The 22,500-nt window shown below is 36.9% G+C and overlaps 1 protein-coding gene across 3 annotated transcripts in view; it reads right to left on the bottom strand.

Annotated features, from left to right (window-relative positions):
• The window catches only part of LOC138011879 (serine/threonine-protein kinase WNK3-like), a 44,024-nt gene extending 24,787 nt beyond the window's left edge, over positions 1-19,237 (bottom strand). For 2 of the 3 annotated variants that reach the window (XM_068859112.1, XM_068859113.1), the window contains exons 1-6: positions 18,390-19,237; positions 18,125-18,300; positions 15,699-15,919; positions 12,698-12,855; positions 6,894-6,982; positions 1,475-1,715 (exon numbers count right to left, since the gene is read on the bottom strand). In XM_068859112.1, the coding sequence (XP_068715213.1) occupies positions 1,475-1,715; positions 6,894-6,982; positions 12,698-12,855; positions 15,699-15,919; positions 18,125-18,300; positions 18,390-18,704 (1,200 nt within the window). In that variant the 5' untranslated portion in view covers positions 18,705-19,237. The remainder of the gene's footprint in view (positions 1-1,474; positions 1,716-6,893; positions 6,983-12,697; positions 12,856-15,698; positions 15,920-18,124; positions 18,301-18,389) is intronic. The other variant, XM_068859114.1, reaches the window with a different exon arrangement.
• Positions 19,238-22,500: the final 3,263 nt, after the last annotated feature.

Raw genomic sequence — 22,500 nt, 5'->3', positions numbered from 1 at the left:
AACACGTGCAATCATTGAAGCGTGAAGTTCACAACGAAGCCTTGGCTTTTTAGCGCTGAAAGTATGGAAAACTGGTGATTGTTTATGTTCAGGTTCGTCTATTTATGTAAGCTATAGACTCGATGTTACATGGAAACTTAACAAAAGTGGAGGAAGCACAGGAAACGTGACTAAAGCTGCTTTCACATTGATTATTTACCTCGTAATGCGTAATGATATGTTTTACGAGCCCTGGCTTCCTTTTAGTTTTAGTATCTCAGTCTTAGAAGCTTACGTGTACCTAAACTTAGGACTATGAAGAAGATTGCATGTGTACATGATCATCAGAAAAATGACGAAAAAAATATCAGTGAAAAAAAATGGCGACTAAAAGTTAAGATCTGGCGACCAAAATTTTTGGATCAGTCGCCAATTGGCGCCTTACTAAAAATGTTAATTTCGAGCCCTGTGATGACAACGACAATGATAAACTTTATTTAAGTGTTAGCGTATTTATCGCTAAGGCACTAATTGGCTTTCCTTTGGATGTGACACCATACAAAATCTCCATCCTATCTCCTCTGTCTGCTAGAATGTCACTTTGAGGAAATTCATGAATGCGAAGAATTAAATAACTCCTTTCAGGCACCCCCTTGCTGACAGGCAAATGCCCATTGTCAACCATCTTTAACAATTTGCAAACAAGACCATTACTAAAATAATACAACTTTCTCTACAACACTGGAATCGACTTCAGGAGTCCTCATGAAATCCAGTTTGAAAATAAATTCCATGACAAACGCATCTATCAATTTTGTTCTAACGTACCTGGTTGCACACTAAATCCCTGGAAAGTTTTGGCAGAATTGGCAAGACATTACCTCCTCCAGTCTCAAGTCCTTTTGATGTCAGTTATGAATACTACTGTCCTCCTTCCATTTGAATCACTTCCCTCAACTTCTGTTAATTCTCGATGCTTCCACTGTTAAGTTTTGTTAAAAATTAAACTCTAGTTTAGAAGAATGGCTATTTAGGTAATTTTACAGGGAAGTAGCATTTCCTTTTCTATACCTCAAGACTCTGCTCACTTACTAATCCTCAAGTGACCAAATCAACCTTTGAATTAAATGCAATCCAAAGTTAATAGCCATGACAACACTGCAACATACACTCTGTAAAGCTGAATAATGTACCATGCTATCAGGGTTGTTTGCTTTCAATTTGATGGCTACATTTGAAAATTAAGTGAAAATTCACTGAGGAATACAGTATCTAATTGAATGTACCTACTCTATGACCACAGCTGTAACTACTGTAGTAATGTTGCCTTTTGCTGGCATCCACAACTACGCAAGGATCGAAGCCAGTTCAGGCAATCAAAATATTATTCAGCTTTTTCAGAGTCTTAAGAACTCACCTGGTCCAGCTGTGAAACAGAAAGATAACACATTTGTCAGATAGCTTGGAAATTAATTCTAAAGTAACAGGTGCTTACCAGTTCTTGAGTGACTTTTTCTGGTTGATCAGTGCCTAAGTTAAAGTCAAATTGAATGCCTTCATTCTCTTTGTGTTTGTCCTTCCGTTTCTTGGGGTCTTCCAACTGTAGCAAAAGCTTAACAATATCAACTGGTTTGGTGGAGTCAACATCGACTCCAGGTTCAGCCTCCACTAGATTTACCTTTACGCCACAGTCTTCTTGGAAAAATGGATGGTTTATCATTTGTTTGATTGTGTACCTGAAATAAGAAAGAGGATTTTTACATCAGTAGGATCAAATGGCATGTGTTTACAAGTCTGAAAAAAAACCACCCCTTGCCAAATCATTGTCAATGTCAACACTGTGTATCCTTCAGCAAATTGCCCAACTAAAGGAGTTACATGTACTGTACAGTGTAACCATGTTACGCATGATTTGCACTTATTTACGATGAAAGAGAAACCAGAAATTACTCAATTTGATATTTGGCAGCAAGACAACCAACTTTTTATGTCCTTGCACACGAAAACAAAATTAATTATTATGCTGACACTTATCCATTAAACAGGTAAAAGCATTTCAACTGTCTGCCATTCATCCATTGGCAAACCACCATAATTATTAGAAACTATGGACAGCTCATTAGCTGTCAACATCAAAATGTTAGAGAGGTCACAGTACCTGTTACATAACCATTAAAGTGGCTGATCAAGCCATTAGGAAAGTCAACAACTGTTAAAAAATTGCAAATCACTGGTCGATGCTACCAAAAATTCAGTGCTGGCGACTACAGTTTCAGAACTGATCGCCAGCTGGCGAATTACGTCTGATAACCCAGGATAACTACAATAGACAAATTCTGTATTTCAATCTTCATATGATGAAATCACCCGGAAATGGTAGCTATAACACGACTCACTTTTCTTTCCCCACTAAACTAATGTCTAAATACTACAACAAAATTGGTTTCACACACTGTTAATTGATAGCCAAAATGTACTTTGATACTTTGATCACCGTGTTTACTAGGTGCCATATTGTTTCAGCGGCCTCTTCCAAAAAATGGGATCGTGGGTGCACTTTAACACCATGTTCTTCTTGCCAGGAAAACAATGAATCAGTTTCAGTAAATGTGAGTTTTTGCAGGCGGGAGACGAATTCAGCTTGAAGGTTAATTGCTGGTTTTCACTCACGTGATCAACAGCCATGTTTTTCAACGAAAACAAAAGGAAGCGTTTGCATAACAATAGATTTCAATTCCCAGAGGATTTGCTCGGGGCACCAACATGGCCGCCTTTTCTTTGTTTAGGGCACCAACATGGCGGTCGTGACGTCATGTGAAAACCGAGAATTGAAAATTCAAATTCATTGTCAGCTGTGAATGCTGAAAACGTAGATTTAGTCTTGAATTACTGCAGGATGTATGGAAATTGTATCCTTAAAGTACAGTACGACGCAGAACTTGTCACCTCAGTTAGAAAGCAGACACATGCAAAATTGACTAAAGAAGGCGATTAATAAATAGAGATACAATGTCATATCGGTAGAAAAGTACTTTAATTAAGAAATTCTGGAGGCTACTGAAACCGTACGAGCTGCTCTTTTCATTGTATCCCGGTTGGAGACTGGTACGAGCATTGTGTTTGTACAGGGGCGTAGGCCGAGCTATTGTGGTAAGGTGTTTATCTGCAGTGAAGGTAAGCTGTTTGCTACACAAGCTGTAGGAGAATAAAGAACTATGTTTTGAAGAGGTGAAAAGCAAGGATGGAGGACCCAGGTTTCCCTTGCTATGGAAAACACGGACTTAAAGCGTTCTGTGATTCGCTCCATTTCAAATAACTCAAAAGAACACCATCACTGACATGTTGATAAACTTCTTTTCACCACAAGTTTAAGCATATCCTCTGAGCATCTGACAGCTTTGCTAAAGTTTACTAGAGTTAATCCCTTTCTGGCGGGGTTAGTGTCTGGATGGGTGACCAAAAACATATACCCGTTCGTAAAACAGAAGCATTGGACCGAAAATACTATTAACGCTAACAAATGCGAACTCAGCAAGGTACAGATTTTGTTAGCTTGCTTTATGCAAAAACAAATAAATATTGATACACAGTTTTTAGAAAGAGCAGAAGGAAGTTTCCAGGACGGTCGCTCAAGAATAACATATAATTTACGACATGAAAACAACAATAATTTTGAACCGTGAATATAGAATATAAACAGTTACGATCAGCGACAAACATTTTGGGAGATTTTTGCTACGTTCAATTTTGTTATTGTACATTTTGGCTGCACAAATAAATCGCAAAATCGAAAGTGACATCGCCGGAATTCAGTGGACGCCGTGATTAAGTTACCGCGGCATGTTTACTTGTCAAACAGTGAAGCATCTGTGTCAAATGATGGCAAGATACCAGGTTTTCATAAGTTTCTTTTTCTGTCGAGTGTTATAAAGTTTGACAATAAATGAGCGAATTCAAAACAAAGATCACAATTGCCCACCACTGTTTCTGCAAAGTCAAAAATTTACTCTCCAAGACAAGGTTATTTATCACCAGGTAATTCCATCATTTTGGAAATAGCATCTACTTTATTATTCACCGGTGTCACAATATTTTGCTGATTTTGGGGCTCATTTTATTGAAACTCAAGCACGCTTCAAACAGACCTGTTTATTTTCATGAAACCTTTCCTGCTTACAGAGCAATACTAAAAATATCCTCCAGAATCACGTTTCAACTTTAAGCTCGAAAATTCAATACACAACATGATATTATAATTTACAAAGGCATAAAATATCACAGAATCCTTTTCCAGCGAAACATTTTATTGAAACAAACAACATAAGATGCACTAAAACGCCATTCGCATTGCAATGACTTTCGACACCATTGCTGGTTAACGAGAATAACAAACTCACAAGGCAGAATGTATATTTATATTTAATTAAGTTAGCACAACAAAAAAACGCTCACCTCATTTTGACACGAAAATGCTTTACTATTGCCATAAAAACTATCCAGTTAAGCTAACATATTATAAAACATGATGAATTCATAAAGGCCACCTTTTCCAGGGAACAATTTTTGGAAACAAACAACATATTTGCTCTTAGAGGCGAAAACCTCTTCCTATTTCATTGCGTGGGTGAAGACAAGAAACTCAATCGTGTCAAATTACCATGTACTTCAGGTTTCCTGAAGAACCTTTTCCTTGAATAACAAGAAAATGCTTTTTCTATTGCCATAAAAACTATCCAGTTAAGCTCGCATATCATAAAACATGATGAATTCATAAAGGCCACCTTTTCCAGCGAACAATTTTTTGAAGCAAACAACATATTTGCTACGACAGGCAAAAACTCCTTCTATTTCATTACGTGCGCAAAGAAACTCAATCGTGTCAAATATGCGCAATATTGCAACAAACTAAATTTCAGGATCACACCGTTTCCATGAAAAACCTTTTCCTTGAATAATGAGGCACAAAATAGACAAGCTTTCTTTCAAATAATTCTTGGCTGTCACATTTCCAATTATGTTTTTACTGAAGACTGTACAGAGTTGATCACAGATCCATGTAAGGTGTTAGATTCATTCTCTGTCTTTGTTGAACCCATAAGTTACCACAGAATTTTCCATTTGGTTTCAGTGTTCTACATAACAGCACACTTGGTAAAATATATGAAATACAGCTCACTTTGATTTCGACTCGACGGGCAATAGATTGTTGTCGAAGTACATTACTTGTCACTTTTAAGATTCCACCACCTGTATATCCAATTTAGTTGCCATTATTGAGCTTCATAAGGGTATATTTTGTTCAAAGATCCACTAAAACGCCATTCGTGTTACATGACTTTCGACGCCATTGCCGGTTAAGTTAATCGTTCTACTGTGTCCACAAGAGAAATCTATGCATTTCCCACTACCCTCTCGATCCTAAGAAAATAGGTTCAAATTCCCACCCTGGTAAGAGTTTTTCTCTGTCCTTGAGTGGGCCCAGTTCCATTAGTAGGGCTAATGCTCTCATGGTTTACATGGGTACATGTAGAAAACTAGCACTCCACATTATCCTCCAATAGTTAATCCTTTAGGATTAGCCAAGGAACCTCAAGGAGATCAACAACTTGATCAATCTTTGTTTCCTTTTCATCAAATCCATCGCCTCTCATTTGGTTTGTGCTGTTTTGTTTTAATAAATTAAGGTTCATGTACAATTTACGTCTCTTGCCATAAAATTTGCTATGTTCTCAGTTCTGGCAAATTTCTGTACATATCTCTACCCTGCTGCTACATGTAACACTTTCCATTAGCTTTCATTAATTCCTAAAACAACATACTGTCAGTATAGATCGTTTTCACTGTCACACAATAAAAAAATAAAATCGAAACCGTTCAATGAAATAAGACAAAAACTTGAAATGTTGTCAGAGGCACATTTGTAAAATTAATCACCTCAACAATTCTCAGGTTTGTGCAGTATATCATTTTTGAGTTGTCGAAGCGTTTCACGCAACTTTGTAGAGTTTGTATGGAGCGACCGTGTTGGTGGATCAAAGTGTTCCACCAACATGGCAGCCAGAAATCAACACAAACATCTGGAATTCACTTAGCGATGACATCACTTACTTTTCACTCATTGGATAAAATACATGTGTATGAACACATCTCCAAATGTACTTGAAACACTTAGACTGGCAAGATTCATAGGCACAGCCATTTTTTTCAACTATATCACTTTATATCATGGTGTCAGGAAAGGTGACAATTCAGAAATTCAAAATTATGTATTTTTGAAACGAAAGACATCATGGAAATCGAAACTTGCAAAAAGGTTTGTTTCTAGGTCATCTTCAACCTCCGCAAAATAAAAATTCAAAACACCTTGTGGTTTTCATTTTAGAATTAATTTTGATGACGTCACTGTGAAAACCATCTATAACTATGAGTATTATGAGTAGAGTGAGAAGGCTGCTTTTAAATTATAACATCTTCAGGAGTCATCGTCAAAATGACTCCGCTGTTCCTTTTTTGTAAATTTACATGTATGACTGTATTCACCCGTATATAAATCAACCTTTTATGACCTTAAATTTAGGTCAAAAATAATCATTAGTATTACAACCAATTTGATCATTGAAATACTACAGTATAGAATACTATGCTATGAGGAGCAGAAGCCAATGACTGTTGCATTCCTCCTGATAATCAGAACTAATTAAGGTATTAATTTAAGGTGTGATTATCATTAACTAATTGAACAAAACCAGGAATATGAAGACCCACTAAAAAGAAAGTCTCCAATCATGCACACCACCATGTTTAATAGCTCCATTGAAAAAAAACCTCAATTACTCCTTGAGATGGTATCATGATTTACCTGTTAAAGAGATAGATATACTGTAGTCCTAAATTAACAAGACAGATGCATATACCTCTCATCCATTTTAGCTTTAGTGCAGCCTTCAATAATCTGTCTGATTTCCTTTGACCCAACTTTATCCAACGACTCTGGCTTTATACCCTGCACAAAAAAAAGGCTATGTGTTGGCAAATCACCAATGAAACATCCAGAAACTCTAAGGTAAAGGAGGCCCTACCATAAGTATGCAAACATTTTCACGCAACACGAGTGTCGATGCTTGCCTGCAAACACGAGGTATTGCACCAGGTTACTAAGCCGTTGAACGATCGTGTTTTATTTGAAGAAACAGAAATGCCTTTTAGAGCTTTCCGCCTTTGGAAAACGAAAATTTCCAGTGTCTATTTCATATTTGTGCTTGTGAGTATCTTCAACATTTAGAGTTGGACAAATCCTTTTTCATTTCAACTGGAATTGCTTACATTCGTTTTGAAGTCTTTTGTCATTCATTTTGAAGTCTTTTACGTCGGCTTTTGTCCACTGCGTTCGTTATGCCCAAGACAACATTATTATGTTCATTTTGAATAAATTACTTAGCTGGAACTTGGCTCAAAATCTTTGACCCATCTGTAAGTCGAGGGCGATTTTTGGAGCTTCTTTTGAGGCCAGAAAAGGTCAACTTATACACGGGTAAATACGGTAGCTGAAATTTAATATCTTCCTTATTAACATTAATTTTCTCAAACATTTACCATCTTTACTGGGCATTGTCGAAACTAACATCAAAATGTTTGAGAGGTTGCAGTACCCGTTATAAACATTAAAGTGGCTGATCAAGCTGTTAAAAAAAGTCAAAAACCATTAAATGGCTAATGTAGCTCTCATCCATCAGGCTTAGCCAAGGAACCTCAAGAAGATCAACAACTCTCTCAATGTATGTTTGGCTTTCTTTGAATCCATCGCTTCTCCATCGCCTCTCTCTCTCTCTCTCTCTCTCTCTCTCTCTCAAACATTTACCGTCTTTACTGGGCATTGTTCAAGGTGCCCCTGTAACCAAAATATCAACTCTTATTTTTCTTTGGATTTCAAAACTATGTTGACTAAACATTAAGCAACAAAAGTTTTAAGCCTTTTTTATTTTAACTGGGATTTTCCAATTTAATAGTCGACCATTACTAACTTTAAGTTCTTGAGAGAGCTGGATTGCAGAGACAATGAAGTAAAAGGTTCATTACTTTAAGAACCTGGAAGAATCTGGAAGAACATTCTCTTGTACCTGACTATGCTTGCTCTGGATAAGCAACTGTTAACCAATCAGGATTGAGTAATGATACCCTCCTGGTTCCCAAAAGTGCCTTCATGATTAAGAAAATATGCCCTCCATCTCAGCCAATCAGCATTTATGTAATCAATTAGATGACAAAGATAAATAGTCAGCCTTTGCCACCTTTGATAGCATATGAGAAACTAGACTAAAAAATGAGCGAGCCCCTTTCGTTTTGGTCAGCAGCAACCTGAACAAGGTCCTAAAGAAGTCAGTGGTTTTACTCCAAGTTATATCACAGCACCATGTGTGATGCTGATTTTCTGTTTTTTTTTCTCTTTTCAATAAATGATAATATTTGATTTGATGCCTGCTCTTCAAAACTTCAATTTGGAATTCAAACTATTCACACCTTTGGGTCACAAATTTGGCAGAGGATAATTAATCAATATTTTCTCTTACATGCAACAACCCTATTAAAATTGATTTCATAATCTTTAACAAGAAAATGAGGCCTTCAAAAAAATTAAGTGAAAGATATGGTTTGAGAGCATTTGCACAGCAAAAACAATTAAATGCATGTATGATTGAGAGCTCTCACACAGTATTGATAAGGAGCACAATCATGACTCCATTTTGCGTTACACAGGTCAAAAAACCTTCAAATGCTAAAATGCTCTCTTTATTGTTTCTCTGTGTTCACTTTTGATTTTGATGTTTGTTTCAAGCAAATTCATGCAAAAAGTTACAGTTTTGCAATAGTGAAAGCAGTTTTTCCATTTCCCATAATCCTTTGTGGGTGTGGCCTATTTCCAATTCTGGCCTTTTTCTTCTAAAATAAGGATTTATTTACAAGCAGCAAATTATAATTCTACATGTTTAGGGAAAATACATGTTGGCTTTGATAATCAGGGCTGCTATGTTCTGATTCTGAGCAAATGTTTCGCCATTGAAATTCACTCAGTCACATAAAACACATGCTTGATCACGCTGAATTCTATTGCATAATTTATTCTACCCTTAAGAATCGCTTGGTACACCCCGATTGTTTTTTGTCACAAGAACGAAGCAAAACATTTCATCTGTACCCGAGTTATGGCGGATTTTTGATGGAAGATTCTGGGGGGAAGCATGCTTGTGGAGGTTTCATTACGCTTAATGAGCACAGCATTATAACGCAAAATGTTTCAGCATCGCTCAAAGCTGAAAATCTCCGGCCTCAGTGAATGAAAATGGCTTAAAGTGCTCACTGTTGTCGGTTATCGCAAGCCCAAGATATGCCGCTCGATCAGACTGCAATACTCCCTTTAGAAACAGCAAAACACTGGAAGTAAGTGGTGAGTCCTCTGCTAATTTGGACGTGCAGTGTAGAAACTATTTCAGTCTTTTTAAATTTGTTCTAGTTACGTCTTCACTTTGTACTTTGACTTTTAACTTTGACACAGAGTCTGTCACATAAAGCCCATTCATTTGACATGGTTTATGTTTGTATTTTGAGACATGTGCTGAGCGGTAAATATTGACCTATTTTAGAAACTGCCTTTCAAAACAATGCGAAGCATTCCAACGAAGGGTTGGTACAAACATGTTGTTTTTCAAGAACTTCTAATTTAAAGAAAAGTATCTGAAAGTTGTTGTGTGCTTTCCTTTCAATTGCTATTCTGATATGCAACTGGAATTTCATAAGATTTTGTGTGTTATAAGCAGAGCAATTGTCACTTTTTTCAGGTTTATTTTGAAAAGGATACAACTTAAATTATTTGTACATCAAAAAGACTCATTTGTACGATATGGGAAAAAGTGTCAGGGTGAAATAGCCATTAGAAGCCGAGATATTGCAATTAACAAGAAAGTACCCCCTAGTTAGAATGTAGTGATAACCCTGCTACTCATCCTTGCAGCATACTTCATGTGACTAAAATAATGTACATAATGCACACATTATATTATACTATGTTTATGTATGAGAAAATAATGATATTGATCTTTAGATCAGAGTAAAGAGAGGCAGCTGTAGACGAGTGTTTTTCACACAACATAATAATTATTGTTCAAGAAATAATCTGAATGAGAGAGATTGTAACTTATACAATGTACATGTAGTGTATCACAAAATAAACTTTCTTGATTTCAACTGCCATGAAAGAGCAAGAGACACTGCCAGAAGAAATTTGTTTGTGGACAGCAAGGGAGTGTCCTTGATCAACACAAAAAATGCTTAGCAGCTAAGAATGCCTCTCCATACATTTTGTGTTTAAATGAATTCCAATACATATTAAGCATTGGAATTTCCTTTTTTGTAGACAGATCACAGTTGTATCCTTTAAATCAATTATGTGCATGTAGGGGCCGATTACATGAGACGGGATGGCCCGGTTAGGCGGGGTGGCTCGCTAAGCCGTGATCCCGGCACATCTGAGAAAAACACCAAAAGTCAAGTTTGCAATTACATGGAAAAATGTCAGCCCAGTTAGCCGAGATATTAGCATTACCATACCGGAATCCCAGCTCACCGGGCCGAGATTTTTCCATGTAACCGCGTTCGTCAGGACAGCCCGGTTAGCCGGGCCAGCGATTTCTAACCACATTACTCCACTTTAGAGCAAAATGGCCCACAGAAATTACAGTCGGTCTTTTTTGTTTATTAAAGTAAAAGAAGTATAAGATAGCAAACCTGTAGCGTACTTTATAAATTATTGTAGAATGGTGAACTTTCATCTCTCCACTTCTCCTTGTTATCTTTTTTCACACAACATATTCTAAATTTAACCCAAGCCCCACTGACCGGGCTGGCTCGGCTCATGTAATTGGCCAAGCCTACATTGATGCAGCTGTATGTCTCAGGATTCCTGATTTTTAGACACTTCTCAAAAAAATTGTCCACTTTTGTCTTAGATCTCTGACTTATTTTAAGTTTTTCTCACATTATTTCAAGGAATTTCTAAATTTTCCATCAATATTATAGAGGGGCTTCAGGCCGCAAAGCAGCCAGGGACAGAGCCCCATACTAGAGAATATGGTCAACCTTTTTTCGTTTGGTTGTCACATGACTGACCGAGCCTACGTCCATCTGTCTGTACAGACTCTGGGGGAGGGGAAAAGGGAAGGGAGAAGAGTCTTGGAAATGCAGCTTTGAGGCGAAGATTAGGGTTGGGGTTTCTTGGCAGGAAACTTTTGTGCAGCTCATGTTTATCCCACTGACCTTCATCACTACTTTTAAAAAAGAGTTTTTTACTATTGGTGACGAGCAACAGGATAAATAGCAGGAAAAAGCACGAGAGAACAGGCGACAAAATTTGAGACGTTTAAGTGAAGGCAGGCTTGAGAGAAGCTAAGACGAGGGAGGAGAAGAGAAATTTTCAGTGAAGAACACTGTTAAAAGCTGAGAGAAGTAGAGCGAGAGACAAAACACTTGTTTACAACAGGTAGCTTTCAGGTAATGTTTTCCTTCTTAAATTAATGCATGCCCTGCTGCCTTACATATTTTGTGAAACTTGCCAAAAAACAAAGGCCTGAAAACGTTTGCAATTCCACATTCACAGAGATTCTGGCATATAATTAATATTAACAATCACACACCACGTTGCCATTCAAGCTCACAGCAGACATCATTGGCAAATTTTCTGGTGGTCATTGTCTATTTTTTCAGACGTGAGCTCAAACCTGCGATTTTCTGCAAAATCTCCAACAGCGATTGGGTTATAACACTTGTTTGCCTTGTTTGTCACACGGTTTTGTGGCCAGCTGATGTTGCTTATTATTGAACTGAATTCATCACTGCTGTGGCGACTGTCCACACTAAATTCAATACCTTTCGATCTATACATGCAGGCTCTTTGTGTGAAACAGATGTCCAATCATGAGCTCCTTTGTTTGACAGTGAAATAACAATCGAGTAAGCCAATTGCTACACTTCAGCTTGACTTTTTAAACAGCAATTTTTGCTGTTGTTATAAACTGAAGAGAGAGGGTGTAAAGATTATCAGTCAAATGGAAAATGTTGTGAAAGAGATTACTACAGTGTATGCATGTAATTCCAGTTTTAGTTGTTGATTAAAATTATTGTTGGTTATTGTTTGCAAGGCTTGTTAGTTTACTGCTGTGAGCTCAGGTGTTTGATAACTGTAAACTGTATACACTAATGACACCGGATCAATTTTGTACTTTGCGCAGATGTATAATTGTTTTCATATACACTATAGTAAGTGGCTTTCTGGGGATACACGTAGAAACGGGAGCTCTGCTTTTAGGCTTGCCTAAATCTATATATTAAATTAGAGCCAATTAGGATAGAGCTTGTAATTCAATACAAGTATGAATTCCAAGGAATTTCAAATAAGAGTCATCCAAGAAAATTCACACCGACATGTTTTTCTAGGTATTATCTTTTTGGAATTTCTGGAAATGACCCAGTCTATTTTGCCAGGGAAATGCACCATTTGACTCACGAAAAAGGGAATGACTCTTGAGGGTCCCTTTACACCACCATTAAATACAAACAGCAAAGCCCAAATGACATCAAGAACACATTAATTTTGAGTGGGGTCAAAATCAGCGACCAACATAAGGCCTGAGTAAATTATGGAAAACATCAAGTACAAACATTTACTTACACTAACAACTCTGCGATAGATCTGGGCAGGGTTTTGACACTCCATGTAAGGATACTCTAAAGTGGTCATCTCTAGCATGCACATCCCAAATGCATAAACATCAACTGACTCATCATAATGTTCCTCATACATTTCTGGGGCCATGAACTCTGGTGTACCTAATGACAATACAAGAAGCAAGTCTAAGGTTAAATAGTCCACAAGAGAGATTTGTGCTCCTTTTTGCCAGAACCAAGGGTTTTTCAGTTTTTCCAGAATGTTAAATATGGGCCATTATGTAAACTACCAGGATACCAGCAATATTGTATTTCACCCTTGGTAAATAAAGTTATTCCTTTAATTCTTCTTTCAAATTCCTTATTGTACTATTAAAGTTGAGGTTAAAAAGCAACAACGTTTCGACCATTCAACCATCATTTTCAAGGATAAAATCTTAACATCAGCTTAAATACCAGTATATACCGTACTTACTTGGCTACAAGCCGAGCTCGGCTATATCGTTGAAGACGATGCAGTCTTCAACGAGACTGTTCGAGAACAAAAAAAAAAGTGAAGACGAGGAAATGGACGATGAATTCGAGACAGACAGAGAGGAAGAAGACGAGCAATAAGATCGATCCCGAATCACACGACAACACGAACGGCTCCTTTACGAGCCACCAAGTAATAAAAATCCATATTACACCAACAACAACTTCTCTTCATTTTACAAAAGTAATTTAGTTGGGCTTGTAAGTGAATACACGTTCATTTGTTACTGTTTTAATTTGCTGAGAAAATTCTTTTTATCAAAAATACTCTGCTATAAGCCAAGACCCCTTCTACGGCTTCAAATTTGCCCAAATTGAGTGAGGATTTGTGTAAAAACTGCTCGGCTTATAGCTGAATAAGTACAGTATAATCAATTCTAAGAATGCTGACTAAAACTCAAAAACCTTTACATAAGACAATACGAGAAAACTGCGGCAAGAATGATAAAAGAAACAGTAAGGTGAAAGAGACAATTGAAAAGTGAAATAATTACGTAAATAACTTTGCATGGATTGAATTACTCTGTTTGTCTGTTTATGTACTTAATTATTTCACTTTTAATAGCCTCCTTCACCTTAGCGTTTCTTTTATCCTTCAACTTTTATAGTAAAATCTGTTTCAAATTTTGTTATTAATTGAAGTCAAATCATTAAATTTTATTCCTACCATGACATTTTACTTGAAACTGGAAATGTGTGTAGGGAGAGGTTTTCTAAGGACTCCAATTTAGGGAAAAAGTTTGAATATGGGTCGCAACTGACTTGTAAACCTGGATGGCAATCGCTGAAAATTTGGGTGCATTGCAAAGTTGTACCCCAGTGCTCAAAAAAATAAATAAATAAATAATAATAATAATAATAATAATAATAATAATAATAATAATAATAATAATAATAATAATAATAATAATAATAATAATATAAAAAATCAAGGATGTCCGTTTTTCAAAAGCAGGGCAAACCAAACCCCCTACCATTAAATGCACAAGTTGTCTTGACCAAGATGCAATCACCCGTCACATTTGTATACGATAATTATATGTAATTAATACACAAAATGATGGAAAGGTGTAATAGGCCCGTGGAAAAGGATAGGATACAAGTTGCTTGGCAACAAGCAAAAAGACAACTGAAAAACTGAGTCCACTCAGGGCCTATCATGAGATAAACCACCCAGCTACCTGAGAGTTCTAGTACTTTAATGGTTAGAGCATCCGACCCGTGTTGCAGAGTTTGTAGGTTCAAATCCTGCCTAGGATCTTTTAGTTACAGTCCTTTTGCCCATTGCCAAGCAACTTGTTGTATCCTATATGCATAATTTTAAAATCACTTTGGAAATATTTTCAATCACTTTTTACACAGAGAAGTTTAACAGATATTATGCTAAATATCATCATATGAATGAAAAGCATTTGTTTATTTGTGAGCTCTTTTTCTGAATATTATTTCACCCACACATAATTCCTTGCGGGCACCGCAGATAAGTAAATGAAGGGGAAAAACTCAAAAAAATAATTGAATCCTCTGGAAAAACATGCTATGTGACAATTTTTGGAATTTTTTGAATTTTTGCTTCATTTTCACAAATTGATCACAATTAAACTCAGTCATGGTACATGTAACTAAGCATCCAAAGATGGCTTCTTTTTCATTTTTTCATTTCTTAAGATAATCATATGCATTACGATTGGCTGCTTGATTATATAATAAATTATATTACTTAAGAATGATGAATAATCATAATTTATTGCCATGTCCATTCACAGCCATGAAAATTCATATGAGCCCACCAAAAAGGAGAAAATGACATTGTCAAGGTTACCACGTCACAAATATCGAATGTAGCATTGCAATGAAGAACAAAGCTAAAGAGAAGTGTGTTACGTTCCGTTATGGAAGAATGAACATATGTGGCGGACAACTTGTTTCCGTGTCACAGAAAGTGGGTATTCTCTGCTTAAGCTTTCCACAAAAACTTCAAACTTAAAGTCTTAAAGGGGCTATGTCACATTATTTTAGGGTTTTTTTGGGAAATCGTTAGTGAATCACGAGTTTAAAACTCGCAAAATGGTAATGTGGATTTCCTTTACTGATAAAATTACCATTACTGTACATCACAAACAAGATGATTCTGAGCAAAAACAACCTTTATACAGGCAATTTGCCATAAACTTTATGATCAGTTAGGTTGAATTTTTGTTGAGTTGTCTGTTGTTGTTTCCTCGGGCAACTAGGTTTTTATTTTACCAAAAACGGGTGGCCCAGGGAAATTTCTGGTCATCTTGGACGACCAGATGACCCGGTACTTTTGGCAAAGGCAAAGGGTTTAGTAAAAGTCAGACTCTTCTTCTTGCATGTAACCTTAAAAAATATTATTGAGATCACTCAAAACATATGCAGGAGATGCATTCCTTCTAATAAATTGCAAGTTATTAGCTATGCTTAATTAGATACACTTTTGTACATCTTACCTATTACACTTTTAGCAAACGATGATTTCTTTAAAGTTGCAAGTCCCAGGTCTCCAATTTTAACCAAGCCAGTTGTGCCATTGATAAAAATATTGTCACATTTGAGGTCACGATGAATTATAGGAGGTGTCCTTGTGTGCAAAAAGAGTAAGCCCTTGAGAATCTGCCGACACCAACTCTTCAGGATTTTTTCCTTTACACCTTTAAAGCGTTTCAGATATCTGTTGATGACAAAATGTTCAGCAGTTGGCACCAGAAAAAAAACTGAATCAAAAGGTAGGGCTCCTTGCAAGATAATGATCACCCTCACCCCAAACAGAGTTGTTGAAAGCTTCTCATCAGTTACCCCAGTTTGATAGCATGCAATTACTATATGCTGCTTAAAACAACTCTGGCCTCATAAACAATTTCACAAGTTGGGATCAATTCCCAGCCAGTTAGACGAATAGACCCTTAAAAGCAAAAACATTTACAGTCAAAGAAGTTGCCTCAGTGAAGTTACATGTATTTGGGAAAGGTTAGCACTGATCTCCAAGTCAGTAAATTCTTAAACCTTATGGCTACTAGCCTTGCCATGATCAAATTGCCTCACACCTTCATTAGCAAAATCTAAGAGATTATATACACACTCAATCTGTCTCTTGTGAGTTTATTATGCTTCAGAGTGAAATTTGGAACAGGGATAAAATGCACCAACACAGATCTCTTTCACCAATTTACCTTCTTAAAAAAAACACCATTAAAATCAACAACAACATATATTAACCAACAGAGCTAATTACCAAAATGCCTTAAATAAAAAAGAAAAAATATTTACTAGAGGGTTGTTGATGGCTCACTTGGAACTTTGTATTGTTCATCCCATGGTTAAATTAGCATGTCAGGATTCAAACTTGATTATATTCCGAAACATTCCTTGAACAATTCCATGCAATAAACACTGCCAGAAGAGGGCAAGAGCCATTGATGGTTTGACAAAAGCTTGACCTTTCAACTTTGCAGTTTGTTTAAAAAACACTGACATCCAAATTTGTGTGATATGCATTCCTAGTAAATTACGGCTCATTACAATAAAATCAACAAACTCCCATTTAGTAAAAATAACATTTTAAGAGTGTACCAGAAAACGTGCAAATGATAATAATTCTATATGAATAAGAAACTTGTATTCTCTTTACTATGAAGGTTCCTGCATTACTCTTCAAAAGAAGAGGAGATTAAAGCAATTAAACTCACTTTGATAGACAACCACAAGGAGCATTCAGAAGCCAATTTCACTGACCATGAAAACATTTTACAATACAACCAGAATATAATCGTCTACCCAAACAGAAGTTATTTCTTGTCAGACAAAAACAGGAATTAATCGTTGGAGATAAAAAGGTATAACAATTGAAGATGGCCAATGGTAATATTGATGAGAGGGAAAGTCAATTTTTACTCATCATTGCAGGAAATAATTTATTGGAATTATTGTTTACCTGACAAGATTTTATATCTTTAAGTATTCGTTCATTATATTCTTGACCAATGAAAGATCGATCTGGCCTGCAGATCGACATTGTAATGAACAAATAAAAAATGGGCTAGCTTGCACGCTTGATTACTACTGTAAAAATGCATATCAAGCATTCGAAATTTATAGAAACATTTTTTAACCACAAATATCTTAGCATGCTGCGTTTTGCTACGTTTGACTTGCATTTAATCGAGCCATTTTCTTTATTTGAGGGAGAAGAAATCGAGCCTGTAGAGAAGACGATAACGGGTACCACATAAGCTACATCGAATCTAATCATAGGTAATCTGTATTTCAGTATTTTGACTCCTCGCTAGCACCATGTCGAGAATCTCAAGCTTATTAGATAATACACACAAGCTTTCTTCCCCGTTGGAAATGAGCGCTGCACAATAGCATCGCAAGATTGTCACAAGGATGTTATTTTTTGTTGGAGAAACAATTTCCTCGAAAAACGTTGTAAGAATAAAACATTTATGGAAAATAAAACTATTAAAAATTCACTAAACCGACAAACCTTCGAAGTAAATGAAATGTATTAAGCTTTTCGGGAAGGAGTATGTTGGCAAGTGAAAATTAAAGAACTATACCCCGGAAGCCAGCAAAGAGAGGCAAAGAAATACCACACGTTTACGAGAAATGAGCTCACAAAGGACGGATATAACAGGATTTCCTGCAACCAGGAATTGTATTTAATTTTCTGGTCAAATTTGCGACAGCACGAGAAAAGCAACGTGTATTTATCCCTCTGTTAAGCTGTTTATTCAAAATTTAGGACATCACCAAAGATTTCAATTTCCAGACTTCCTACAATTAACCCAATTTCTATTCATAGCACATGAAGTCGTCGTAGCATAAAATAGCAACCGTGTGCATTAGATACGGTGGTAAAACAGAAATTACTCACGTTTTTAAAGTTCCTGAAGTCATAAGCTCAGTGACTAAAATGACCCGCTTCTTGTCTTTGTTAGGAAGTCTTGTTTCCCACGAGTCGTGAAATTTTACAATATTTGGGTGTTGTAATTGTTTTAGCATTTCGGCTTCTTCTTTGAACCTCGCTCTCTCGGCTTTAGAGTATTTATCCTGTGACAAGAAAGAAAAGAAATGGTTCAAGTTAAAGCTAAGCAATGATCAGTGCCAATAATTCACTGAAAACACCGAAAGCGACGAACCTGGAGTTCACACCATGCCACTGCAACACCGGTCTCCGTGTCCAAACCTTTGTAAACTGTTTTGAATGAGCCTCTGCCAACTTCAATGTCGAATTTGAGAAATCGTCCGTCCGGGCTGACACTTACTGCCTTTTCCTCTGCCTCCAATTCAACAGTTTTCTCCCGATTCTCTCCTTTGTTGGCAACTTTAGCAGCGCCATCAACCAAGGGAGGCTCAATGAATTTTGATTCATCGTCATCATTGAGCTTAAATTGTACATGTTTCTGAGGCTTTGTAGGTTCCTCGTTTGGAAATTCATCTCCTTGACTCTCCATAACGTTTGGTATAACGTTAGAAGAAGTCAAGACCAAATAATTCAGAGCGAATAATTTGTCCAAAACATTGGCGCCAGAAAACGACAACCAGAGTACTTCAAAAATTCCATTGCTTCTTAACAAGAACTCACATCCTTAAAAAGTTCGGCCGTTTCCCGCCTCGACCACTGAAAATGGTAGTCCTTTTAGATTATCTTGTGACCAATATAGAGGCAGACGCTAGGTAAGCCCAGCAAAAAGAACGAAAAGGCCGTCCATTGCTGTAAACAACACGGCCAAATCACAGCATCCGCTGCCTTTTCTCAAAAACGAGTGGCTTTCGGATGGATTTGAAACTGTTAAAGAACCAGGCAGACCGCAGTTAGAAAAGCACCACAAAGCGTTTAGAACGAACCGTTCACAAAGGCACCCTTTGAGCAATTAAACATCACCGAGAACTACCAAATGGCGGTTACTACAACCGAAGAGCACAGGTAAATATGGCAGAAAGAACTTATTCAACGGCCATTCAATCGCGCATGAACTTCCCTACTCAGGGGGGAGACAGTAAGAAGGTTTTTGGCAGGGATCTCGGCTGGCGAGGACTTGTTGCTAGGAAACGAGCTTTGGCGCATGTCTATTTTGATTTCCTACAGGAAAAACCGGTTGATTTAACAGGGTCTCGTGACTATTCCTTAACGAGAATGGCATTACATCTTTTGAATTCATGTCCCATTGTTATAAAATTTATGTTCGTCAACTCTGCACAATATAACAAAGTGTCTCCTCATCGAAAATTTTTAGTGCACGAAATTCATATTGATGTTTAAAAATGAGAAGACAGTCTAACACACGCAAGGCTTGTTGAAGCGTAATCCAAGCAACATTTATCCCAAAGTCTTCAGCGTGGTAATTTAGGTCCAAACTTGGAAACTTAAATGTAAAATCTCTCTTTATCCAGGTGTCATCCATGTGACCTTTCACCGACCGACCACAATGTCGCGCCATGTTTTGACAACTTTATGTGGTTTAAAAAGACATTTTAATTTTAGAACTACCAGTGCCTGATTAAAAATATGCAAATGTTGAACGATTTTCTTTTTTTTCGTTTAGTAACTTAAGCTCTAAAATTACAGCTGTGTGCTGTTGCACTCTTAATTGAGTGTTTTTTCTGCTTGATTTATCTCCAGAGTTCCCTGAGCAGCGTATATTTATTTTTGTTGCTGTTAAATATGTTGTTTTATTTCCTCTTGAGGCTACAGAATGCACAATATACTCTGGCTTCTGTCGTGGACTAAAGCTATATCAAATTTCTTCTAGTCATAGTGCGAGGATGATTTGGGATATTGGTTCAATAGCCACTTAAATAGGACTCACTGAGTTCCAAACTTAGTTGATTCCTACATGACCCCCCTTAGATTACACTTAAACGATATTCATCGTTCCGAAGTATGTGTGTCACAACTGAATGAGAATGCTTTTAGAAATCTCAAATACTCTATTTGAAACAGAACTCAGTCAGGCTTAACATAAATTTGCACTGCGGTTACCACGTTATCTTTTCATGTCACCTTCAACTATTTCGAGTATTTCAACTGGGAGTCTTTTGTCTCTCATTAATTCAGTGGCAATATAGAGCATATAAATTGAACAGGAATCGGTACTCGAACTGAGAAATTTTATGGAACGTGTCTGCAATTGAACACCTTGAAAATGGTGTTGAAGACAAGAAATAAAACGCCAATCCAGGCGCCATTTCACAGCACTCAGTAGACTCAGTAAGACTAAAAAAAAGAATGAATCAGGAGAATTACCTGTTTGTGTAAATAAACAAATTACGGACATTGTATCGTCAGTTTTTTTATAATTTGTCATTCCTAAAGTTATATTGTTACTCAACCTCAACCTCAAACCGAGGCCTCTTGCAAGTTTTTGTGCCCACATGCTGTATCTTGAACAAGAAACTATCTTTTTAAAAAAAGTGTGTTTCGTTTTCGGAAAGGTAAGGGCAGGAGAAAAGATAAAATACTGTAGTGTCGGTCACACACTTGAACTTCTCTCGAGAAATAAAGATAGAAATCTGAACGCAAACTCTCTGAACGATGAGAAGCCTGTCAAGGAATATTAACCATTAGAGAAGAATTAACAGATGCTTGTTTATGTGCACAATACAACGATTGCGAAGCATGAAGTCAACAAATACACATTTTACCTTCAAATTAAACTGCATAACATTTCAAAATCCGTTTTCCCTGAATCTTCCACTACCCCGGCCGGGTCCTCTACTTCACGTGTTTCATATGAACCTGGGCAGTTACCGGTACTAGCTTAATTAAAATAACTGGTTCCTGGTTAACCCAATAGACCTTTTTCGCTTGTACATTTTATTTTCCCAAAACAGGTCATGTGATAATACTCAGGAGGTTTGGTCCTTTGTTTTGTTCATTAAAACGAGCGCATACAGACATATTCATGCTTGTATGTACTCTTTTTAATGAACAAAACAAACGACCAAATCTCCTGAGTATTATCACATGACCTGTATTAAGAAAACAAAATGTACAAGCGAAAAAGGTCTATTTATTACTACGACTGACCAGTGCGAAGATTGTTTACAATACTCATTAACAATAAGAGACATAGCTTTTGAATTTTCAACAATTTATCTCTTTAATCTGACCCAAAATCATTCAGATAGTCAAAACTTCATATTTATGACCGATTTCCTTCGATTTTTGTTTGTCAGCATTATGACTTATGACTTGCGTTGCTTCAGGTTCACATGTTCATACTTCGTTTTTATATTTCATAGATGATTAGATTTTTAATTACAAAGTCTGATTTGATAACCAATCTACCTCGCTGTGTAAATTGTTCACCGCGAAATCAAAATAGATAGGTTTCGTTTCGTTTCCTCAGAAACGAAACGAAAAGGAGGCAAACGTGAACCTGAAAATTGGCCCTCTCGCAAGGTACTTATCAGTGGATTTATATGGCAGCTTCATTTTTAGGTGTTCCGGCACGTTAAGATCAATAAATGACACTAATAAAATGATTTTATTTTTTTCATTCATTGTGATTTTGGAAGGTTAATACTGTAGGGTAGTGTATAACAGACTACATAATAGAGCAAAGTAAATTAAGTAAAGTAAAGTAAAGCAATCATATTTAACGTCGATAACTCGTAATGTAATTCAACTGAAAAACCTGAGGTCGACGGTACGCTCATTTTACTTCCCGCCCGCCATCAGTGCTCCGTTGCACGGGTATTTAAAGCTACTTAAGCTACACAGAACGGAAAGAAGCCGAAACAAGGATGTGAGATCCGGGAATCGAACTCAGGACCTCTTGCACCATGGCCGCGCACTAACCGACTGTGCCATCCTCGCTCCTCTGAAGACATAACAAAGACATGGCATCTCGTTTACTGCAAATACTGACGTCAAGTTGCAATTTGCACTTAGCCAAAAACCAAGGAAACATGTTTGACGTTAGCTGATTCCTTGCCTGTACCCTACAGATATCTAACAACTTCTAAGAAGAAAAAGACTACTTGAAAAAAGAAAAAGTTTCATGCTTTTATAAAAAGCAGTTAACCTGCCGTTTCCCTTTTGTGGCGTTTCAGGTAAACTCGGTGCTAAATCACTCTCTTTTGAAAAGCACAACAGCGTTGAATCATGACTCCGAAGTGGTAGGAGACAACCTAGATGGCTATGTGAATATGTACATAGCGTGTTGGTGTTGAAACGGAGGGAGATGGGGGAAGGAGTGAACTGGGGCACTCGAATGTGCATTTGACGTCCTAACCAGTGGGATT

This window comes from Montipora foliosa, chromosome 7, assembly GCF_036669935.1.
Source record: "Montipora foliosa isolate CH-2021 chromosome 7, ASM3666993v2, whole genome shotgun sequence".
Lineage (NCBI taxonomy): Eukaryota > Metazoa > Cnidaria > Anthozoa > Scleractinia > Acroporidae > Montipora > Montipora foliosa.
The sequence above is the reverse complement of the archived record's forward strand: the minus strand, read 5'-3'. Positions and strand labels throughout refer to the sequence as shown.